The 20,945-nt window shown below is 33.5% G+C and overlaps 1 protein-coding gene across 4 annotated transcripts in view; it reads left to right on the top strand.

Moving 5' to 3' along the window:
* Positions 1 to 20,945, top strand: part of LRP1B (LDL receptor related protein 1B) — a 1,954,889-nt gene that overhangs the window by 1,572,015 nt on the left and 361,929 nt on the right. For all 4 annotated transcript variants that reach the window (XR_012421093.1, XM_005573071.4, XM_015433154.3 and 1 more), the window contains 2 exons: positions 1,027 to 1,216; positions 4,188 to 4,392. Coding sequence is in view for 3 of the 4 variants with exons in the window: in XM_005573071.4 (XP_005573128.4) it covers positions 1,027 to 1,216; positions 4,188 to 4,392 (395 nt within the window). In the remaining variant the exon portion in view is untranslated. The remainder of the gene's footprint in view (positions 1 to 1,026; positions 1,217 to 4,187; positions 4,393 to 20,945) is intronic.

The following is a 20,945-nucleotide window of genomic DNA, read 5'->3' as shown; positions in this document are numbered from 1 at the left end:
CCCCAAAATAAGTATTAACTCATCTTAAACCTGGAAACAGCTCTTTTTAGATGCCTAATTTTATAGCAGCTGAATAATTCCTTTTAGAGATTCTTTGAGAGGAAAACGGGAAATGCTCTGTCTTAATAATGTTAATTTCTTGGTATGACTGCAAAAGGTGTATATATTCTTTGTTAAATTGAACATGCTCAGAATAATAATTCTGAGGAAAACAAATAACATGTAGGAAAAGTGTAATAATTTGATTACACTTAAAGATGCACTCAAAGCATGTCTATGAAAAATAAAACAGCTACTTTATGTACCCTAGAGATTGGGAATACAATTTTAAGAAATAATTACTTTTGTTTTTCACCTTGTCACTTTTATGTGTTAGGATCCGTGTATCACCATTTATCTTTGTCTGACATTTAAAGCATGCTTTAGCTGGCAATTAATTTCTTTTTCTCTTGTTTTGTTTTTTATCTCATTAGTTGAATAGAAGCAAATAAATTGCCACATTAACCTATTAAAACATTATCTACCATTGTTTGATAGTTTCAAGTAAGGAGTTAGATTTTGGATTTCTCATACTGTTGTAATTTTCCATGTGTTTGCTTTTCCTGGACATCTCCAGATCTATAGTATCAAGGGAATACTCATGATGATTGTACCAAAGTGATATTGCTGACATAAGATTTTCAAAAGCATCTCTAAATTGTTACACGTTGGATACTTTTGAAAATTTATTAAGATACAGGAAAGATAGAGAGCCACCATTTTCCAAAATGAAAGACAATTATTTAATTTTATTTTATTTATGAGAATAAATATAATGACATTTTTGCAAAAATTGCTCCCTTTATATATGTATAATCAGCTATCAATTGTAGGTATCACAGTGACTACATTTTTATTTAGGAGATTTTGTGGAGAAGTGGTTGATGAAATAACAGCTATACATGTATATCTTAATGCTTTTTCTGTCCAGAAGTCATTTTTTTTTAAATAAAAATATATATTTTTTTCTTTTTCTTCCCCCACTAGATGTGGGTTCTGTGGAAGGACTTGCCTATCACAGAGCCTGGGATACACTGTACTGGACAAGCTCCACCACCTCATCCATCACCAGACACACTGTGGACCAGACTCGACCTGGAGCATTTGACAGGGAAGCTGTCATCACCATGTCAGAGGATGACCACCCACATGTGCTAGCCTTGGATGAATGTCAAAAGTAAGAAACAGTGTAGTTTTATTTCTTCATTATAGTTATAAGTCAAAAGAATATCAGAGTTCTGTTAATTTTAAGAAGAATTAATTTTAAAATAAAGTTTTTCTTTGAAGTTTTATTTTCACAATTCATAAAACTTTTTTTATGTAAGAGCATCATAAATGTGAAAAATTAAAATCTGGACCCTTTAAATGCCAGGCTTCATCTCTCTGAGAAATCCAGTAAAAACAAATTTAAATAATTAAAGGCAAAATGGAAAGAGACAATACTATGCTGGAAAAGGCCTATGAAGAAGACATTAATGCATAGCTGATTGGAATCATAAATTTTAAAAAAACAAGATACACGGAAGACTAAGAGTTTTTTTTTTTTTTTTTTTTTCCATTTTAATCAAGTAATTATAGCATCTGGAGATCTCCCAAATTGAAATACAAAAGAAAGCAAACTGCAGCAATACAAAAATATTTGTGTGCAGCTGTCTTTTCATCACTAGGTACTTGATAATAGTCTAAGTGTTCTACAGCTGTTTGATGATATATTGTACAGACAGCTAAAATAATGTTTGTAAAAAAATCACAACAAAAGAAAATATTCTGGATATAAAATATACTCAGTGAATAAAAACAAAGAAAAAATTTGTGTTTTGGGGGATGTCTTAAAGCAGTTACCAAAAAAAAAACCCAAAAAACCAAAAAACCAAAAAAACAAAAAAACACCTGAAGAACAAAGCACAGGTAAGGGACAAAGAATATCTATCAACTTTCACTCTCATATACAATATGGTAAAGTTGTTTGTTAACTATAAGAAAATGCTTTTTATTTTTAAATGAAACAAATAAACAAAAATCAGACCAATCTGGCCTTCCTTGAGCAAAACTAGAAGAGTTCTTTTTAGGTGAGATTTTAAAAGAAAAAAAAAAAAAGGTTGAAGAATAAAAAGCAATGACAGATAATCACTGACCCTGACCACTTATCAGAAGAAAGGACTAAGTAACATGAATTGGTCAGTGTGAAAATAGCTGTAAATCTGAACCTTTCTGTAGAGCTAAAAGTGAGGTCAGATTTAATTCACTTAATTGAACATCATCTTATATGTGAAAATTCTGAAGGTTGAGCAATGCAATGACTCATGATGGAGCTGAGGAGACTGCTCCCACCACTGTCCTATCAGGATATGGTTTGCTGGCTCAGCTGCATTTATCTCAACACATCACCAAAAGAATCTCAGGACAATAATAAATGTCACACAGTAGGAATAAAAGAGTTGGGCGAAGGAATTTATAAGTCAGTTTTGAAATAAAAATGAAGCGGTCACTCATGATTTATGTACGATGAGTTTTAATTAGTAAGTGCTTTATCCTGTAATTATTTATTACATAGGCTAACATTTACACTTTTCACCTTGCATATGGTGAACTGTAAATTAAAATTAAACATGTAAAAATTTCAATTTGATAATTATTTGTAATTAAAGTATGAAAAGACAATTTATCATATATGTAAATGACACCTTCAAAACACCATTGTATGTTAATAGATTAACAGATATTTTAAAATAAAATCCTAAATTGCAAATCAAAGTTAGGCTCTCTAAGTTTAAAATTTGGTTCAGTTACTAATTATTTGTGAAAACTTTAATTACTTAAGCTCTCTGGACCATTCTGTTTTCTCACCTGTGAAATGAAGTGGGGAGGGTGGAATGAAAGGAACACTACTAACACCTCTAAAATTCTCTTGTTATAAAACCTACAATCTAGGAAAATATTGTAAATAAATTATAGGTTTAATACTTTACATTCTATGCATAACTTTTAAAATGTTTTAATTCACTATTTTTATATTAAAAATCACAATTTATAAGTAAAATTACCAACAATGAAAATTGAATACAAACATTTTTGTTGTTAATTTGACAATTATTTGGCAATTTTGGTAATAAGTGTCACAAAACACTCAAAACCATCTATTGAATAACTTTGTTGGCTGTAATGCTAAACTGCTTTTAAATGATTATACCTAGGAATCCATAGAGAACAGATACTATGCTGAAGAATTTAAGAGTCACCCCTAGAGTTTTAGAAATGATATTGTAATTTATAGAAAAATCACACTGGCCCGGCGCGGTGGCTCAAGCCTGTAATCCCAGCACTTTGGGAGGCCGAGACGGGTGGATCACGAGGTCAGGAGATCGAGACCATCCTGGCTAGCACGGTGAAACCCCGTCTCTACTAAAAAATACAAAAAAACTAGCCGGGCGAGGCGGGCACCTGTAGTCCCAGCTACTCAGGAGGCTGAGGCAGGAGAATGGCGTGAACCTGGGAGGCGGAGCTTGCAGTGAGCTGAGATGGGGCCACTGCACTCCAGCCTGGGTGACAGAGCGAGACTCCGTCTCAAAAAAAAAAAAAAAAAAAAAAAAAAAAAAAGAAAAATCAAGCTAAGAGAGAAAAAGAGAAATGTAAAAAACAGGAGTTTAGTAATTTCCTTTCTCCAAAACAAATACAAAAGAGAATGTAGAATTTAAAAAGGAAAATTAGAGGGGGAAGATTTTTATTTTCATCAATTGAAGCAGATAATTATACTTAGGATAAGAATGATTATACTGGATCAGCTGAAATGTGGTAATAAGTTAGAGTATATTTGCAGTTTGTGGAAAACAAACTTAAGATCACTGTTTTGTTCTTGATTAAAATAAATCCTCATGCAACTGACAATTTAACTAAATTATTTGAAGGAATACCCAGTAAATCATTTTTTTAGAAGTAGGTTCTAGGTTTCATTTAAGAACCCGGGTAAAATTAACATGCAAATATTATATGCATATCTCCTTTTATTACCTAGACTTTGTTAAGTGTCATAGAATATGAGGTAAATAATTCTGCTTCTTTTTAAATAGCTTGCTATTGACATGTTTCTATTAGTATTTTTACTCTTGATGAGAAGTTTGACTTATAGTTACAATTTTCATTTTCATTAGTTTAATGTTTTGGACCAACTGGAATGAACAGCATCCAAGTATCATGAGATCTACTCTGACTGGGAAGAATGCTCAAGTAGTGGTCAGTACAGACATACTCACTCCAAACGGACTCACTATCGACTACCGTGCAGAGAAGTTGTATTTCTCAGATGGCAGTCTAGGAAAAATTGAAAGGTGTGAATATGATGGATCCCAGAGACATGTAAGTTAATGAAGAATTTCTTGGTTATAGAGTTATGCAATGATATATTTAAAACACATATGATTTATACTCTCCTAAAATGTGCATATCAGGGAATTTCAAAATAGCCTATTGATTGAAACAATCCAGTTGAATACCTAATCTATCACACACAAAAGAAAATTGTGCACAGTATTTTGAAAACTTCTTTCAAATGTATTTGCTACCATAGAGACAGCTCAACCCATAAACTTTTTCTGGAGCAGCAATAACTAATTTCCTTCTAGTTATTAATTGAACTGGAATGGTTAGAGTGATTTGAATATGCTTCTTTGTTATGTATAGCTTTTAAAAATGTGAAATAAAATTGATTAGTTGCCCCAGGATAAAAGAAAATTAGAAAAGAAAGAAATGATCCTCTGTGTTTGTGTCCTTAAAGCAACCTAAGAAGCTCTGAAGAGAGGAGAATGGGTCAAGTCTATTCTAATCACTGGACTCTCTTTTATCTGGGTTCAAAATGAATGTTAGTGGAAGAGTTGCTATGCTATCCCTTGAGAGCACTTACAGCAGGTATTTAGGGCCTGAAGAATAGTGAGATGCTAGGACACCCCCTTGTCCTGTGAGGAGTAGCCTTGGCAACTGGGAAACTCAGTGGTTAGATCTGGGTGGCTACACCACTAGAGAAATCTGGACCCATGTCTCTACCACTATACAGGCCTGATGGACAAAATGATCCTCAGGCTCCTCACACCTCTACTGCATTGAAGAAGGTCTAGAATGTAATACATTTTTTTTCTTAAAGGGCCAGATAGTAAATATTTGAAGCCTCATGGACCATATGATCTCTGTTACAACTACAGTGTTTCATGGCACTAATGCAGACATAGAGAATATGTAAATAAATAGGCCTGACAGTACTCAAATAAAGTTTTATTTACAGAAATAGACAACAAATCAGCAAATTCTATACATATGGAACAAATTCTATATGGCTAAGCACACTGTTTAATTCAGTTGGAGATTGAATTGACCTTAGGCAAATTATTTAACCTTTATAAACTTTAGTTTTCTGATATGCAAATTCTCTTTCAGGGTAATTATGAAGATTATAGTGCAAAAGTATGTGACTCAGAATACAGCATAGAAATTCTAAATAAACCTAGTATATAATGCTTTTGAAGAGACAGGTAAATCATTGTCCTGAATGTGGTGTTATTTTTTATTCTGTCATGATACTAAAAAAAAATGAGTTTATAACTCTTTATTCTCCTCAATGATTTTTGTTTATACCTATTTTGCACTTCCCCACCCATTTATTCTTATGTATGGTAATTACAGCTACAGTAAGTGGTCCAGTAATAAGATACCACTAACGTAATTTAAAGGATTTGTTCTGACATTTAAAATATGTGCTTTGTTTAATTGCAACTCATCATTTTCCATCCCTGCCCAAGGAAGGATGATTTCTGATTGGCCCCCAAAGTTAGAAAACTATTTCAAAGTCTACTGTATTCTTACATGCATCCAGATTACCTCATCTTTATCCTCATATGGATTCAAATTAATTTTTAAAAAGTTAATATTTTTGTTAATAAAATGAGCAATACATTTGTAAAATTCTTTATTTTGTAAAAGTTAATTTAGGGACTATTTATGGACTGTTTTGAAGACTTTGTACAGATTTATTAAGACTTCGGACTGTATCCATTTACTAACCACCCTACTAGCTAAGTCACTGATTGATAATTGTGTTCTAGATACTGTGCTAAGCACTTTATGTTTCATGTTTTTATAGCCCTCCCCGTGGTAGGCATTCTTATGATGATCCCCATTTACAGATGAAGAAAATGAGGCACAAAGAAGTTTAGTGCTTGTTTGGGAACACCTCGCCACGTATGTAGTAGGAAGGTGATTCTACCCCTGGTGATCTCACTTCAGCACCTGTGCACACCATCATGCTAAATTTGAAAATACTTACAAAGGACTAAACTAAGTGTACACAACCTGGCCACTTCCTCATGCCTTGCAATTAGCAATACATTTGTTCTCTCCTTCTTCCTCGCATATCTTTAATATGTTATCCATAAACACTTTGCACAGTAAATATTTCAATTCATTACTGAATATGAAACTATGCCTAGTAAAATTTGAAGTTCTGCTGATGCACGTAGTAAACCAAGTAGATTTACTCAACTTGTCAGCACACATCACATTACTTTGACATACATTTTAAGAACCTTAGTAAAATCGACAGGGAAGACAATGGAGAAGAGCATCCAACTCTAAGTGACACATTATCCCCTTTAAAACTGCTCTCTGATAGAGACGTAGAGCTTCTGCATAATCTTTTTGAAATACTCTTTACATAGGCTTCTCCATTATGTCAAGACAAGCTAATCATTTGAAGCTGGGGTCATCAAAGCTCTTTTAAAAGAGAAAGATCACTATGCATCCTCACACCATTGTAAGGACCTTTATTATAGCTTTGTGTCTAAAACTGTTTAATAGATATTCTGAAGGCTTAGACAGATATTACAGCATCTCTACTCTGGCCTATGTTATATAAGACTTTTCTCTTTGTTTTTAGTATTCTTTTCACTTTCGTGTTTAGATATACCCATTGCTTAGCTGTGTGACAAATGGTGCAATCAGGAAAAGGAAAGTCTAAATACTTATTATTCATCTCAGAAATTAATATTTATGAAATTCATATTCTGTAATTATTATTAAAGATAATTTTACAAAATAAATACTAGAATAAAAGTTGGATGTTTATTTACTTCTTTAAAAATTATAGTTTTAAAGCAATGTTAAATTTAATCCTTACATTTGGTATTGACTAATTGCATGAACATTACCAAGTCATTTAAATTCCTTATGCTTTTTAAAAAATATAATTTTATTTTAGGTTCAGGGGGCCCATGTTCTTGTTTTGTTTATTACATGGCATAATGCATAATAGTGGGAATCAAAGCTCTTATACTTTATAATTAATGTAGGTATAAAAACAAATGACAGCTAAAATCAACATAATTGTGATGTTCTGTAATTTTGTGGAAATTAGCAGAAGTCATTGTTAATTCAAAAAGGTAAAATAAACGTTCTTTGTCCCCATATCTAGTTGAGGAAGTAAAACATATACTCAAAGATAGTTAACAATATGAAATTAAATCCTTGACATTTTAATGATAATTCTCAATATTTTAGTTCTCAATCTTTCCTTGTTCTGAAAAGCCAAAAATTCATACACAGGCTGTTCTTTTATACAAGGGACCTTTATAAACAGCACCATCATTTGTGTGTTTGTACCTAGATTTGCCTTGAAATCCAACTGTTATTGTTAGGTAGCCTTGAAAAAAACAGATAATCTAACACATGCCAGTGTTCACAGCAACCAGGTGACTTCCACTTACTACATGAAATGAAAGCATTGTCAATTGTTGTAGTCCACTCAAATTGCTATAACAAAATATTACTCCTATTTTTTTCACTCCTCATTTCATTCTCTTTGGGCAACCATGCGAATATAATCTTTCATATATATATATATATTCAATTTATATTTTATTTTTAAGTAGATCTGCAAATCCACAGAATAAGTTGCATTTTTATATTTTGGAGTACACTGTGAAAGGCACTGCAGAAATGTGTGACAGGTTAAAAACTATAGGTGTAGAAAGAATGCTATTTAGGAAATAGAAAGTATAGTTATGAAGACTGAAGGATTCTATAAAAGACTTAAAATACTCACCAAGAAATATAAGAAGAAATGCAAAACGTTGTTCATTGTATAATGTGAAAAAATGCTGAAGCAATGCAATAAAAAGGAGTGCTAGAAAAGTGACAGTTACAGAAGGGAACATTTCTTTTGCATAATTGCATATTTTCTAACTTTGAATAAAGCAGGTAATAGCAGAAGGCAATCTCAAGAGTAGGGAGATCAGATATCCCCAGGGAAGTGAACAGATTAGAAAGAAGCTAGACGTCTTAATCTGGAATATTAGATACAGGGTATCTTTAATGAGAAAGAAGTAACCTATATTTAAGTTCATAGATTTTAAAGTGTTGGAGAGATTCTTGTAAATTTAGACCTTGTGTGCCCTCGAACGCAGTATGATGCCATGGGTCTTCCAAAGCCTGTTTGAAAAGTATGCCTTCTTTTGAGTATCTATAGGAATTAGACCGTAGTCAAGTAAATTTTCAAAACTGTGTTTAAACAAAGTCTGATAGGCTTAGTCATTGAATTACATCTTAAAGCTTTTAATATGCTCATGAACATTATGAATATTCTGAATGGAAAACAGTATGTAGCTTTGTTCTGATCAGAAAACAGATTTTGTTTGTTTGTTTGTTTTTTGTTTGTTTGTTTTAATTTTTTAACATGGGCCAGGTGCAGTGGATCCTGCCTGTAATCCCAGCACTTTGGGAGGCCGAGGCAGGCAAATCACCTGAGGTCGGGAGTTCGAGACCAGCCTGACGAACATACTGAAACCCCCTTCCTACTAAAAATACAAAAAATTAGCTGGGCATGGTGGCACATGCCTGTAGTCCCAGCTACTCGGGAGGCTGAGGCAGGACTATCGCCTGAACCCAGGAGGTGGAGGTTGCAGTGAGCCGACATCATGTCACTATACTCCAGCCTGGCAATGGAGCGAGACTCTGTCTCAAAAAACAAAACAAAACAAAACAAAACAAAACAAAACAAAACAAAAAAAAACAATTAACATGGTGTGTCATGGGCATGTGTTTGTAGAGATTTGAAAAATGCTGATACACTATTGACAACTCACTTAGTTTATCATAGAAATATTATATAACCCATTGCTTATCAGTAGACCAGAGAAACAGATCCTTTCAAACAGCAAAAATAAACCAAAATGTGTTTTTTAATATACATTTTTATCTTTCAATGTTTTAAATCTGAAGTTTAATAAGCCCATTAGTTTTTTCTATCAAACTTAGTGTTAAGTTTTATTATTCTATTTTATCTTAGAGAGTGGTCACAATAAAATACAAGTCTGCACAGTTTAATTTTGACTTGCATTGATAAAAATAATATGATTGGCTGGGTTTTTCTGATTTTAATACCACAGTAGCTTATGTAGTGGTTCTACCTAAATATCGAGGAATGCATTCTTTATTCAGTGATATGAAACTGAATGTTTGGGGAAAATGTAGTTATTAAGGCAAAAAAAAAATCCAGAGAATAATTCTGTAATGTTTCTTTTTTATTTTTTCTGTTTTGTATCTATCATCTCTGTTGTTCCAGTAACTGAAACATTAACTGATGCTGACAGGGGCTAAGACAGCATGATTATAACCTATCTCCCTGCAGTTACCCTGTAAGTGTTAATCATTTCGTGGAAAGTATCTGCTACCTGCATGATACCTTTCCAAAAGAGATATTTATGTTCCTAGAAATTGCAATTGCTCATGTTCCTTACCACTGACATTCTTTTAAAAACTTAGTCCAAAATTGTTTTCAGAATATATTCCTGAGAAGAAATCTTAAATCTTATGACTTATCTTTAGAATGAAAAGGATTTTTATGACTAATTTAACTCCTAAATAAACACACTCTGATTACATGAACTCTTTTAAGTGAGAATAGGAGAGCAAGTTAAATAAATAAGCTAGTTTTAATTACAAGAACAATCACGAGGAAATGAGATATTTTATCTTCTTATGGCGCACACACACACACACAGTCAAAAGGAAATATTTAGTGCCATAAAATACTGAGACTAGTGCTGCCTTGGGTGATAGGATTTTCAAAACTGATGATGAGTTCTTGAAAATGTATACAAAATGAGGTAAAGTCATCTCTCAATTTACATAGAAGTTATGGTCTCTGAAAAATAATAAATGTATATTAAATCTCCTGAAATACTTTTGTATATATGTAAAATGGGATTAAATTCCAGGATCAGATAATTATAAGTAAGTTTTCACCTTTGAGAATATCTTGTAGGACATTTGAAACCTGGGCAGAGTCTCAGGCAAGTCATTGTACAGAACTGCCCCATGTATTGCAGGGTATCCCGATTCCTGGTTCTTTACCACTAGACTACATAGCTATCAGCCCCACCTTACCCCACTCCTATCAAGCAAAAATATGCTTCCAACATTTTCCAAAGTCATAGAAGGAATGGGACTGCCTTGATTGAGAGCCAATAAGATGGGTAATTGTCTTAAAAAGAGATGTGAAGAAAGTTCTCCTGACAGCAGTGATTTTTCTATTCTGTCTTGCATGCCTCAAATACATGGGATGTTGGGTCTATCAATAGCTGGATAAATCATACACAAGAAGCAGAGTACCTGACTGTTAGCCTAAGACTTCTCCAGACTTTAATTTTAACAGATCAGTCAATTGAATAAATAGAACTGCATATATCCAGTACCTTTTACATGATGGATGTTGCAATCAAGTATATTATAAAGAAGTCCATTATCTACTAAATTCTGAGAGGCTGCCGGAAATCGAATGTTTTATTGTCTTTCACATTTCTCTGAATTCAAGAGGCATCATTCAATATTCAGATTATGATGTCCAATATTGATTTCAGTACATTTTAAGTATTCTTGGGCCTGAATAGTTATTCAAATTATAATCAGACCTTAATAACTTTCTAATTTATTTAAAAATGATCTTTATAACTTTCTAATCTTTAGAACACTTTTAACACAAATGTGATAAAAGTAAAGAATATGGAAAGTCTATGAATTCTATTAATCCATTAAAATTATCATGTAAAACATATTTTTCCATGGGGAGATTTAGTATACGTTAAGTGATAAGTATAGAGTGAATACTTTAATATGCTGTCTCTCAGGCTAGATGCATAAAAATATTTCTTGAATGAAAAAATGAATGTTGTTGTCTTCATGTACTCTGTTTGCCATAACAAAATACCTTAGACTGGGTGGCTCAAAAAACAGAAATTTACTTTCTCACAGTTCTGGAGGTTGGAATTCTGACCTCAGGATGCCAGCATGGTCAGGATGGCGAGGGCCTCTTTTCCTGGCTTATGGATGGTCATCTTCTCACTGTGTCCTCACATGGCCATCCTTTGTATGCGCATGGGGACTGGGTTGGGGGCTGGGGGAGAGAGAGAGAGAGAGAGAGAGATCTAGGCCACAAATTCTATAAAATTAGTAACCTACCCTTATGACCTTATTTAACCTAAATTATCTCCTTAATGGTCATATTTCCAAGCACAGTCATATTGGGAGTTAAGGCTTCAACATGTAAATTTTGCAGGGAAGCACAGTTCAGCCCATAGTCACTGTGAATCTGTTTCTATAGGCAAAAAGCATTCTTCTCTCTCTATATGCACACACATTTATATGTATTATATATTAAATATAAATTTATATATGCATATATACATTTATACATTATATATATTATATATATATACACACACACACATTTAAAAAGTCCCAAAATTGTTAATAGAAGCCTTGAGGTTGTGAAATTTTAAGTGATTTACTTTTACCTGTGTGCGTTTCTAGAGGAGATAACAAATATTTATGAATGAAGGAAGAAATATGCATTTGTGCTTGTGAATTTTTAATTAAACGTTTTTATTTGGAGATAACTGTAGATTCACATGAAGTTGTACGAAGTAATACAGAAGGATCAAGTGTACTCTTTACCTAGTTTTCCCTAATGATTACATCTTGGAAAAGTATACTACAGTCTCACAACCAGGGTATAGACAACGATGCGGTCAAGATACAGAACATTTCCCTCATTCCATTGATCCCTCATGTTGCTTTTTTGCATAACTGTGCACACTTCCCTTCTTTCCCACTCCTTTCTTAATCACCTCCAACCACTAATTTATTTTCTACTTCCATAGCTTTGTCACTTTAAGAAACTTAAATAGAACCTTTAAGAAACTTTTCAAGAAACTTTATAACTTCTTTATAAAGAAACTTTAAGAAACTTATATAATGGAATTATACAGGGCATTTCCTTTAGGGACTGACCCTTTCCATTCAATAGAATTCTCTGGAGATTCATTCAGGTTGTTTCATGTGTGACTAGTCTGTTCTCTTTTCTGCTGAGTAGTATCTATGATATGAATAAGCCACAGTATCTGTATTCACTTGTTGAAAGTCATCAGGGCCATTTCTAATGTTTGGCTATTATGAATGAAGCTTTCATGAACATTTGTGCACTGATTCTAGAATAAACATAATTCTTCATTCTCTGTAATAAATGTCTAAGAGTTCAATCACTGGGTCATACGTTAGTGGCATGTTTAGTTTTTTTAAGAAACTGACAATCTGCTTTCCAGAATGACTGTAGCATTTTACATTCCTACTTACAGTTTATGAGTTATTTATATATTTTAGATGATACTTTTTTGTTGGCTATGTGGTTTGTAAATATTTTCCCCCATTTTGTAGTTTTTCCATTCTTTTCACATGAGTTTTATGCTGAGCAACATTTATTTTGATTATTTTTAATTTATCATTTTTTTCTTTCATGGTTCATGCTTTTGATGTTTAGACTAATAATTCTTTCCCTAGCTTTAGATTCCAAAGATTTTATTCTATTTTTTCTAAAAGTGTTATAGTTTCACATTTCACATTTAAGTTCATGATTCATTTTGAACTTATTTTTGCATTTTGTCAGAAACTTAGATCAAGTTCCACTTTTTGCCTATCGATGTCTATCTTTTTTTTCTTTCTTCTTTGAGACAGAGTCTTGTTCTGTTGCCTAGGCTGGAGTACAGTGGTGCAATCTCGGCTCATTGCAACCTGTGCTTCCTGGGTTCAAGTGATTCTTCTGCCCCAGCCTCCCGAGTAGCTGAGACTACAAGCGCGTGCCACCACGCCCGGCTAACTTTTTGTATTTTTGGTAGAGACGGGGTTTCACCATGTTAGCCAGGCTGCTCTCCTGACCTCGTGATCCACCCGCCTTGGCCTCCCAAAGTGCTGGGATTACAGGAGTGAGCCACCGCGCCCAGCCAGATGTCCATCTTTTCTCTAATTGCTTGTATACTTTTTTCAAAAATCATCTGGGCATAACTGTAGGTGTCTATATTGGGGTTCCCTGTTCTTTTCCATTTATTTAATGAGTTTACCACTCTGTCAATACCACATAACCTTGATTTTCAAAGTTATTTTAGATATTCTATTTTCTTTGCCATTTTGCATAGGTTTTAGAATAATCTATCCACATCTACAAAATGTCTGATATATCTATAGTGTTTTCAGGTATATTCTTTGTCCAGCTTTTTTAGCGGTGGCTTTAGGTACTGCAGTATATATACATTACTTATCAGTCTACAAGCATCACCATTTAACCAGTAAAGTGAAGCATAGAAACTTTACATCCCTTTACATTTCTTTAGCCTCCCCTGTTTGTAATATAATTATCTTAAAGATTTACTCTGCACACAACAGTGTTAGATTTTGTTTGCTTCAACCATCAAACAAGTTAGAAAACTACTATGAGATGGAAAGCCTATTTTTATTCACTCATATTTTTGCTCACAGTGTTCTCTTTTTTCTTGATGTTCACAGGTTTCTTCTTTAATTGCTTACTTCCCTAATGCTTTGGAAAATTCCTTTTGTACATTCTTTGCCATCTGTTTTGTCAAATTATCTTAATTTCCTTTCATATGAGGCTGTTTTGATGTTCCATTTATTTCTGATATTTTCCCTTGACATAGGTTACTGGGTTGACAGCTTTCGTTTCATATTTGAAAAATATTGGGCTACTTCCTTCTGTTCTCTGATTTCTGATGAGAAATCTATTATTATTAAAATTGTTTTCTTCTATGTAACATGCAGTTTTCCTCTGGCTGCTATTAAGATTTGTTTCTTGTCTCTAGTTTTCAGAAGTTTATTTTTATTTTTAATCAGCAAATAATAATTGTATATATTTCAGGAATACAAGGTGATATTTTGATGTATGTATATGTTGTGGGATGATTGTTCAAGCTAATTAACATATTAATCACCTCACCCATGTACTTACTCATTTTTGTACTATTTATCTCCAAAGTTAATTGCTTATGTCTAACTGGAAATTTGTACCCTTTGACCAACATCTAATTCCCCATCCCACCTTCACTCCTGACTTTGGTAGCTACTATTCTACTCTCTACCAATAAGAGTCTGAGTTTTTAGATTCCACATGTGAGCTCCTGAAGTATTTGTCTTTCTGTGCCTGGCTCATTTCACTTAGCATAATGTACTCCAAGTTCACCCATGTTGCTACAAATGACAGTTTCAGAAGTTAAATTATGATGTGTCTTGGGTTTATACTCTGTGCGCTTTCCTCTGCTTTTGGAATCTATAGGTATATGTCTCTTGCCAGATTGGTGGTTTTCAGCCTTTATTTTTTCAAGTCCCCTTTTAGCCCCACAGATTCTCCTCTCCTTGTAGGACTCTGACATGAAGATGAGGTCTTTTATTATAGTCTCACAGGTCATTGGAGTTTCGTTCAGTTTTTTTTTTTCTTTCTACTTTTTCTTTGGTGTTGTGACTGGTTATTTCTGTTATTCTACTTTTTAGTTTACTGACACATCATCCATTTCCTCCATTCTGCTGTCGAATTTATTCACTGAGCTTTTTATTTAAATTATTGTATGTTCAGTTCTAAAATTTCCATTTTGTTCTGGTTTGTTTCTTTTTTTTTTTTTTAACTGAGATTTTCCATATCTTTCCTAAAGCCTTTAATTTTTTTTTTAATTCTTATTATGGCTACTTTTAAATCTTTTTCAAATAGTTTTTACACCCCTGTCATCTTGGTGTTAACATCTATTACTTGTGATTTTTTTCAGTCTCTTTGAAATCTTCCTGGTTCTTGGTATGATGAGTGATTTTGTTTGAACTTAAACATGTTTTATTACATGTATCTCCATATTTTCAACCCTTCTATTTTAACTGTCTTTCCCTGACATTGGTCTGGGAGGGGAAGTGAGGGGTGCTACCCTATCAAAGTAGCAGGTCCTCCATTCAGCCTTCGTTGGTACCAGAGATGAAACTGGGACTCCTCTGTGCTTCTGGATGAAGTGTGGGAGTTCAGGCTACCTAGATGGCCTCTACAGTGCCACCTAGAGGATGATGGTGGAAGTCCTGACTCTCCAGTGAGCTGCTTGTTACACCACCTCCCCAGAGAAGGGGAGGGCATTTTATTACCATCAGGTGTGTGTGGAAGCCCAGGATCCCCACTTGGCCTTTGCTGGTGTGGGTGTGTCACAGCCTTTTTCCTGTGGTGTTTGGCTACAGTAAAGTTTTCTGCTGTGCTTGCTAGGTTGTTTCTTTCCTGGCCTTTTAGCTCCAGAGAGCAGGTTATTGCTATTACTATTTCTTCTGTGTATGTTGCCATTTCGGGGTTGTCAGCTTATACAATTTGAATCTGAGATACATGAGACAAAATGACACTCAAGAACCACACTTCCGTGGTATTTCTTGGTACCAAGATACCCAGCTGGGTTGCTTTTTCTCTCTACTTTTGCAATTTCCTTATGTTTGTTTTCTGTATAATTTCAAGTTGTATGTAAGAGAGGAATCAAGAAATGTGTGTCTACTCCATTTTTCTAGGAGCATAAGTTAATGTGCTCATAGATTTTTAGACATTCAGAATAGAAAAAAAAGGAAACATCTATTTGTGTTTTCTTAAAGACACTTTTAAAGATCTAAGCTGATTTATGTCCTATACGTCTATAAAACAAGGCCCATACATTGCCAATGAATTTAAACAGGAATAAGACTTATTAAAGACTTATTAAACACACATGATATGGAATAATCTATAGCCTAAAGATATTGAAATCACTGATTATCCACCTCAGAGAAATAAAGATTGGAAAATAAAGATGGTTGATTGTGTTGTCTAAATGTTATTGTCTGTAATGATAATGTATAGATGTGATCACAGAGTATAATGAAGTTTATATGAATATATGACATTGTCAAATATAGGTATCTAAGTAAGAATAAGAAATAAGTAAAAAGAAAACTAAAATTAGTGTTAGATAACATTGTTTCAGCGTTGGACTGGTTCAAAAGAACTGTGTGATCTTAAGCAATTATTTTAATCTTTTCGAATTTCAGATTTGACGTTTTGGGCTAGACTTAAACTTATTTTCCAACTCTAACTTTTTATGCTTTTACCATTGGTCATGTAGAACTTAACTAGATCAACCATTTGATATATATTTTATAGTACATTCATATAAATAACAAGATGGTGCCACATCTTGAATATTTCAGACATGGAGACAGTCTTGGTAGTAAAATAGAACATACCAGAACATACTGCTTTTCAGGAAGCAGTATGATGCACAGAAATTAATAAACTTAGATTGTTTACACACATTTGACACTTAGATATAAGACCTGTTGTTTAGTAAACTGAGGACATTTCTTAATCCTTCTACACTTTAATTTCTGCTGTAGAATATGACTAATAGTTTATGCCTGATAGGATGTATTTTGAGGGGTTAAAGTAACTATCATATGAAATTTAGCACCTGACAACAGTTAATGACAAATGCTATTTCTTGTAAATCCCCCCTTGAATTATGAAATTTAAAAAATAAACCAAGTTTAAAATTGTGTAACTACATTCACTACACACATACACATGTGTATAAACATGAATGATATCTATATAATTAACTATAAATGGCCTCATTTCCTCTTTTGTAGGAATAATAACATCTAAAGAAAGGCAATTTGTTTTTTATCTTTGTATCTCCAAAAGCAATATACCCAAAGTCTGATGCATTGCTCTGTTCAGCAAAATTCACTGAAGAAATGAGTATATGAGTAAATAAACTAAAAGATAAATTATAAAAAAGGATTCTCTGAATAAAATGAAAAAAAAAAAAAAAAAAAAAAAACAAAGAGCTTAAAAAAAAGAAAAGACCAAAATCAAAGTTTAGCTATTTTGAAGGCCTCAGCTATCCAGGGTAACTGATATTCCTATCCAGTAAGATAGGCATGATATTGCAGTAGGCTTAACGGTGTTTATTTCTTACACAATTCCTTTGATTTAAGTCCACATACATTTCAGTGATGGTTCAGCTTGGTTAGTCTTGCAAATTGAAGTATTACTGAAGCCAGACTGTCTGAAAAGAGATGTGTTCTTGGAGAAGAATAATGGTCAGTATCCAGGGCAACTAGTGTATTCATCCAGAAAATAACTGGTGTCCCTTCAGCATGAGATATTGATACTGATGGATTGATTGAACATTTCCTGGAAACTTTCAATTTTTAGGCATCAGATGGAATTTTCAAAAGGCCAGCAGCCACCTCTCCTACCTGCCTCATTGTATAAATTCATCTACAAAGATTAAAATAACAGATAGCTAACGACAGTCATTCTACATGTGTGTGTGTGTGTATGTATTCATATATATATTTATAATTATATATATTCATATGTAGTTATAAATTTATATATATATATGAGCACATTTCTTTCAGATTAACTTTGCTTACAAACTGAACAGAGGGAGAAGCATACAAATAAGCTTAAAAATATTTCCTTTGGTGAAATTATTCAGCAGATAAAAGGAAAAGTAGGAGATTTAAAAGTTTAATGTTTGAATTCATCAAATTCTCAAATAACTTACATTAATTTTTCTCTTCTCTGAATTTCTTATTTTTTATATTGTTCTTGAGCAGGTTATAATGTATTTTTTGTAAGTTTTACACATAAGAAAACTAACGAATTTATTTGAGCTTGAGGCAATATCTCTGTGTTTGACTCTCTGAGAACATTTAAAATAAAAAAAAAAGATTAAAACTAACTAATTATTAACCATTTAAAAATTATTTAAACTAGTTTACAATAAAAACTCAGATACTGTATGACTACAACTAAATAACTCAAGCATGCGCTTTTTCTGAACTTCTAGCAGCCAAGACATTACGGGCAGACTGTTAAGTTATCCAGTGCTTTGATTTGATAGAGGAGAACAAAACTGTTAAGGAGAAGTCATTTTTTTATAGTCCTTTGATTTAAAAATGTTATTATAACAAGATCTTTTATTTACATAGGAATTTTGAGAATATATTAAAAAATGCTAAATTATTTCTAGCAGCACGTAATAATAAATAAGTCATCGAAAGGAATATGGCTGACCATTAATATATAAAATACATTTTAATAATGTATAATTACATTGTTAAATTACTAAAAGAAGCTAACATTTAAACCTAAAGTCAGTAAGATATATGATCTTAATTACTGCATAATTATGAAATGTTAAGAAATAAAAGAAAACAGAGAAAATAGAAATAATATAAGTAAAGGTATATCTTAGAGGGAAGAAAAACTAAATAGTTTTACACATATTAAAGGAGAAACTGGCCGGATACAGTGGCTCATGCCTGTAATACCAGCAGTTTGGGAGGTCAAGGCAGGTGGATCACTTGAGGCCAAGAGTTCAAGACAAGCCTGGCCAGCATGGTGAAACCCCGTCTATACTAAAAATATAAAAAGTTAGCCAGGTGTCGTGGTGCTCACCTGTAATCTCAGCTATTTGGGTGGCTGAGGCACGAGAATTGCTTGAACCTGAAAGGCAGAAGTTGCAGTGAGCTGAGATCACATTACTGCACTCCAGCCTGGGCAATAGAGAAAGATGCTGTCTCAAAAAAAAAAAAAAAAAAAAAAAAGGAGAAACTGTCAGTAGAAAGTGTCAGGAGACTCTTATGCTAATATTTCCATGAAGATTCCAACAGAATCCTATGACCACTGATGTAGCTACTGCAAATTTGTACAATCTGTAGTTTATTCTGCTAACATGATAATTCTGCTCATTGAAGGCTAAAGTACCCTAGTATTTATTTGTAGGATCCAGAGCTAGGACTGAGCACCAATGGGGAAAGAAGGTCAAATCACCCCAACATGTAAAAGCTGAACCTAATCAACTGGCCAGTCTGTTTGCATTTGGGCCTGCTGAATGGTTGGAAAATTAAAGTGCTTGTTAACCGAATAAAAAATAAATGCTCCAGTATCTTAGTCCATTTGTGCTTCTCTAACAAAATACCAGAGATGGGATAATTTGTAAATAATAGACATTTGTTTCCCACAGCTCTGGAGGCTGAGAAGTCCAAGATCAAGGCACCAGCAGGCCTCGCATCCGGTGAAGGCCTGCCCCTCATAGATGGTGCTTTGTTGTTGCATCCTTGCGTGAAAGAAGGACTGAACATGGTTTCCTCGCATGGCAGCAGAGTGGAAGAGATCAAACCCACATACTTAGGCTCTTGTATGAGGATGGGCTAATGAGGTCTCTTCCCTCATGGCTTTATCAGCTCCTAAAAGCCCTGCCTCTTAATACTATCATACTGGCAATGAAGTTTCAACACATAAATTTTGGAAGACATTCGGACCATAGCACCCAGTATAACCCTGCTTTAGGCAGAAATAAGAGCACATTTGTCTTAATTTGTCAATGACGTATCAGAAGAGGTAGAAGAGTTTCTTACCACAAAATGTACATTAGCATCCCTTAGTGGGGTTTTATGTAATAGTGATGCCTAACCCTAACCCAAGAACAATTAAATCAGAATTCCTGTATGAGGCATGGGTCTCATTTTTCAAAGCTCCCCATTGATTTTGTGTAGTCAAAATCAGGAATAATTATTGTAGTCTACTATAGGCATAACAGAAAATTTACCCAAGGTACAACCAAATATTTGGTAAATGAGAATATGTTTTTAAATTATGTTTTTGGCAGACCTAAACCTGGTATAGATATATGCGTGCCATGACCATATTCTCTCATCTGATTTAGAATATCTGAGAGAATTTGTGTGAGAATCTGCATAATTTTGGCCTTCTACAGTGCTTTGCATTTTCCCCAAGACATGGGACTCATACTACTGATATTAGGGGATACACAGAAACAACATCAATTTAAAGTTAATGGTGTAGTATGAAAAAATCATTCTTTACTTAATGCTCTTTCAATCCTCTGATTGACCCAGAAAGACAATTTAAGTTTACCACTAATATGTATTTAATATCCCTGTGATACTTTATGAAAGAGAGAGAAAAATACAGAGAGAAGAGGGGGAGAGAAAGAAAGAACAGGAGAGGGGGAGAGAAAAAAAGAACAGGAGAGAGGGAGCGAAAGAAAGAGAACTCAGGCTAACATTTGGTTGGCAATACTATTTAGCTATAATTTGATAGCATTGTTTCAGTTTCATTGTAGAAGTTTTTGGAGTTGTAGTCTGTTTCTTCTGGTACTAGATTTCCATTTATGGTAATGAGTCAATTTAAAGAACAATTCAAAACAAATGATAGTAGAAATTGTATTTAGATAAGGACAAAAAATGTGAAGACATTTATCTCAGTTCAAATTAGATTGTAAAAGCATAAACAAACAAACAAACAAAAAACAAAGCCTAAGGCAAGAGTTTATGTTGTGCTTCTCTATTCGGTATGCAATCCCGGGAAGCAATAGTGTGTGCCCGCGGAATGTGCTGAGAAGGAGAAAAAGCATATCTGAAGAGGTATGCTACAGAGCTGGAAATGAAATAGTTAAATGAGAACACTGATCATCATCATCATACTATTTAAGGCTTATTTTGCT

Source organism: Macaca fascicularis, chromosome 12 (assembly GCF_037993035.2).
Source record: "Macaca fascicularis isolate 582-1 chromosome 12, T2T-MFA8v1.1".
Classification (NCBI taxonomy): domain Eukaryota; kingdom Metazoa; phylum Chordata; class Mammalia; order Primates; family Cercopithecidae; genus Macaca; species Macaca fascicularis.
The sequence above is the reverse complement of the archived record's forward strand: the minus strand, read 5'-3'. Positions and strand labels throughout refer to the sequence as shown.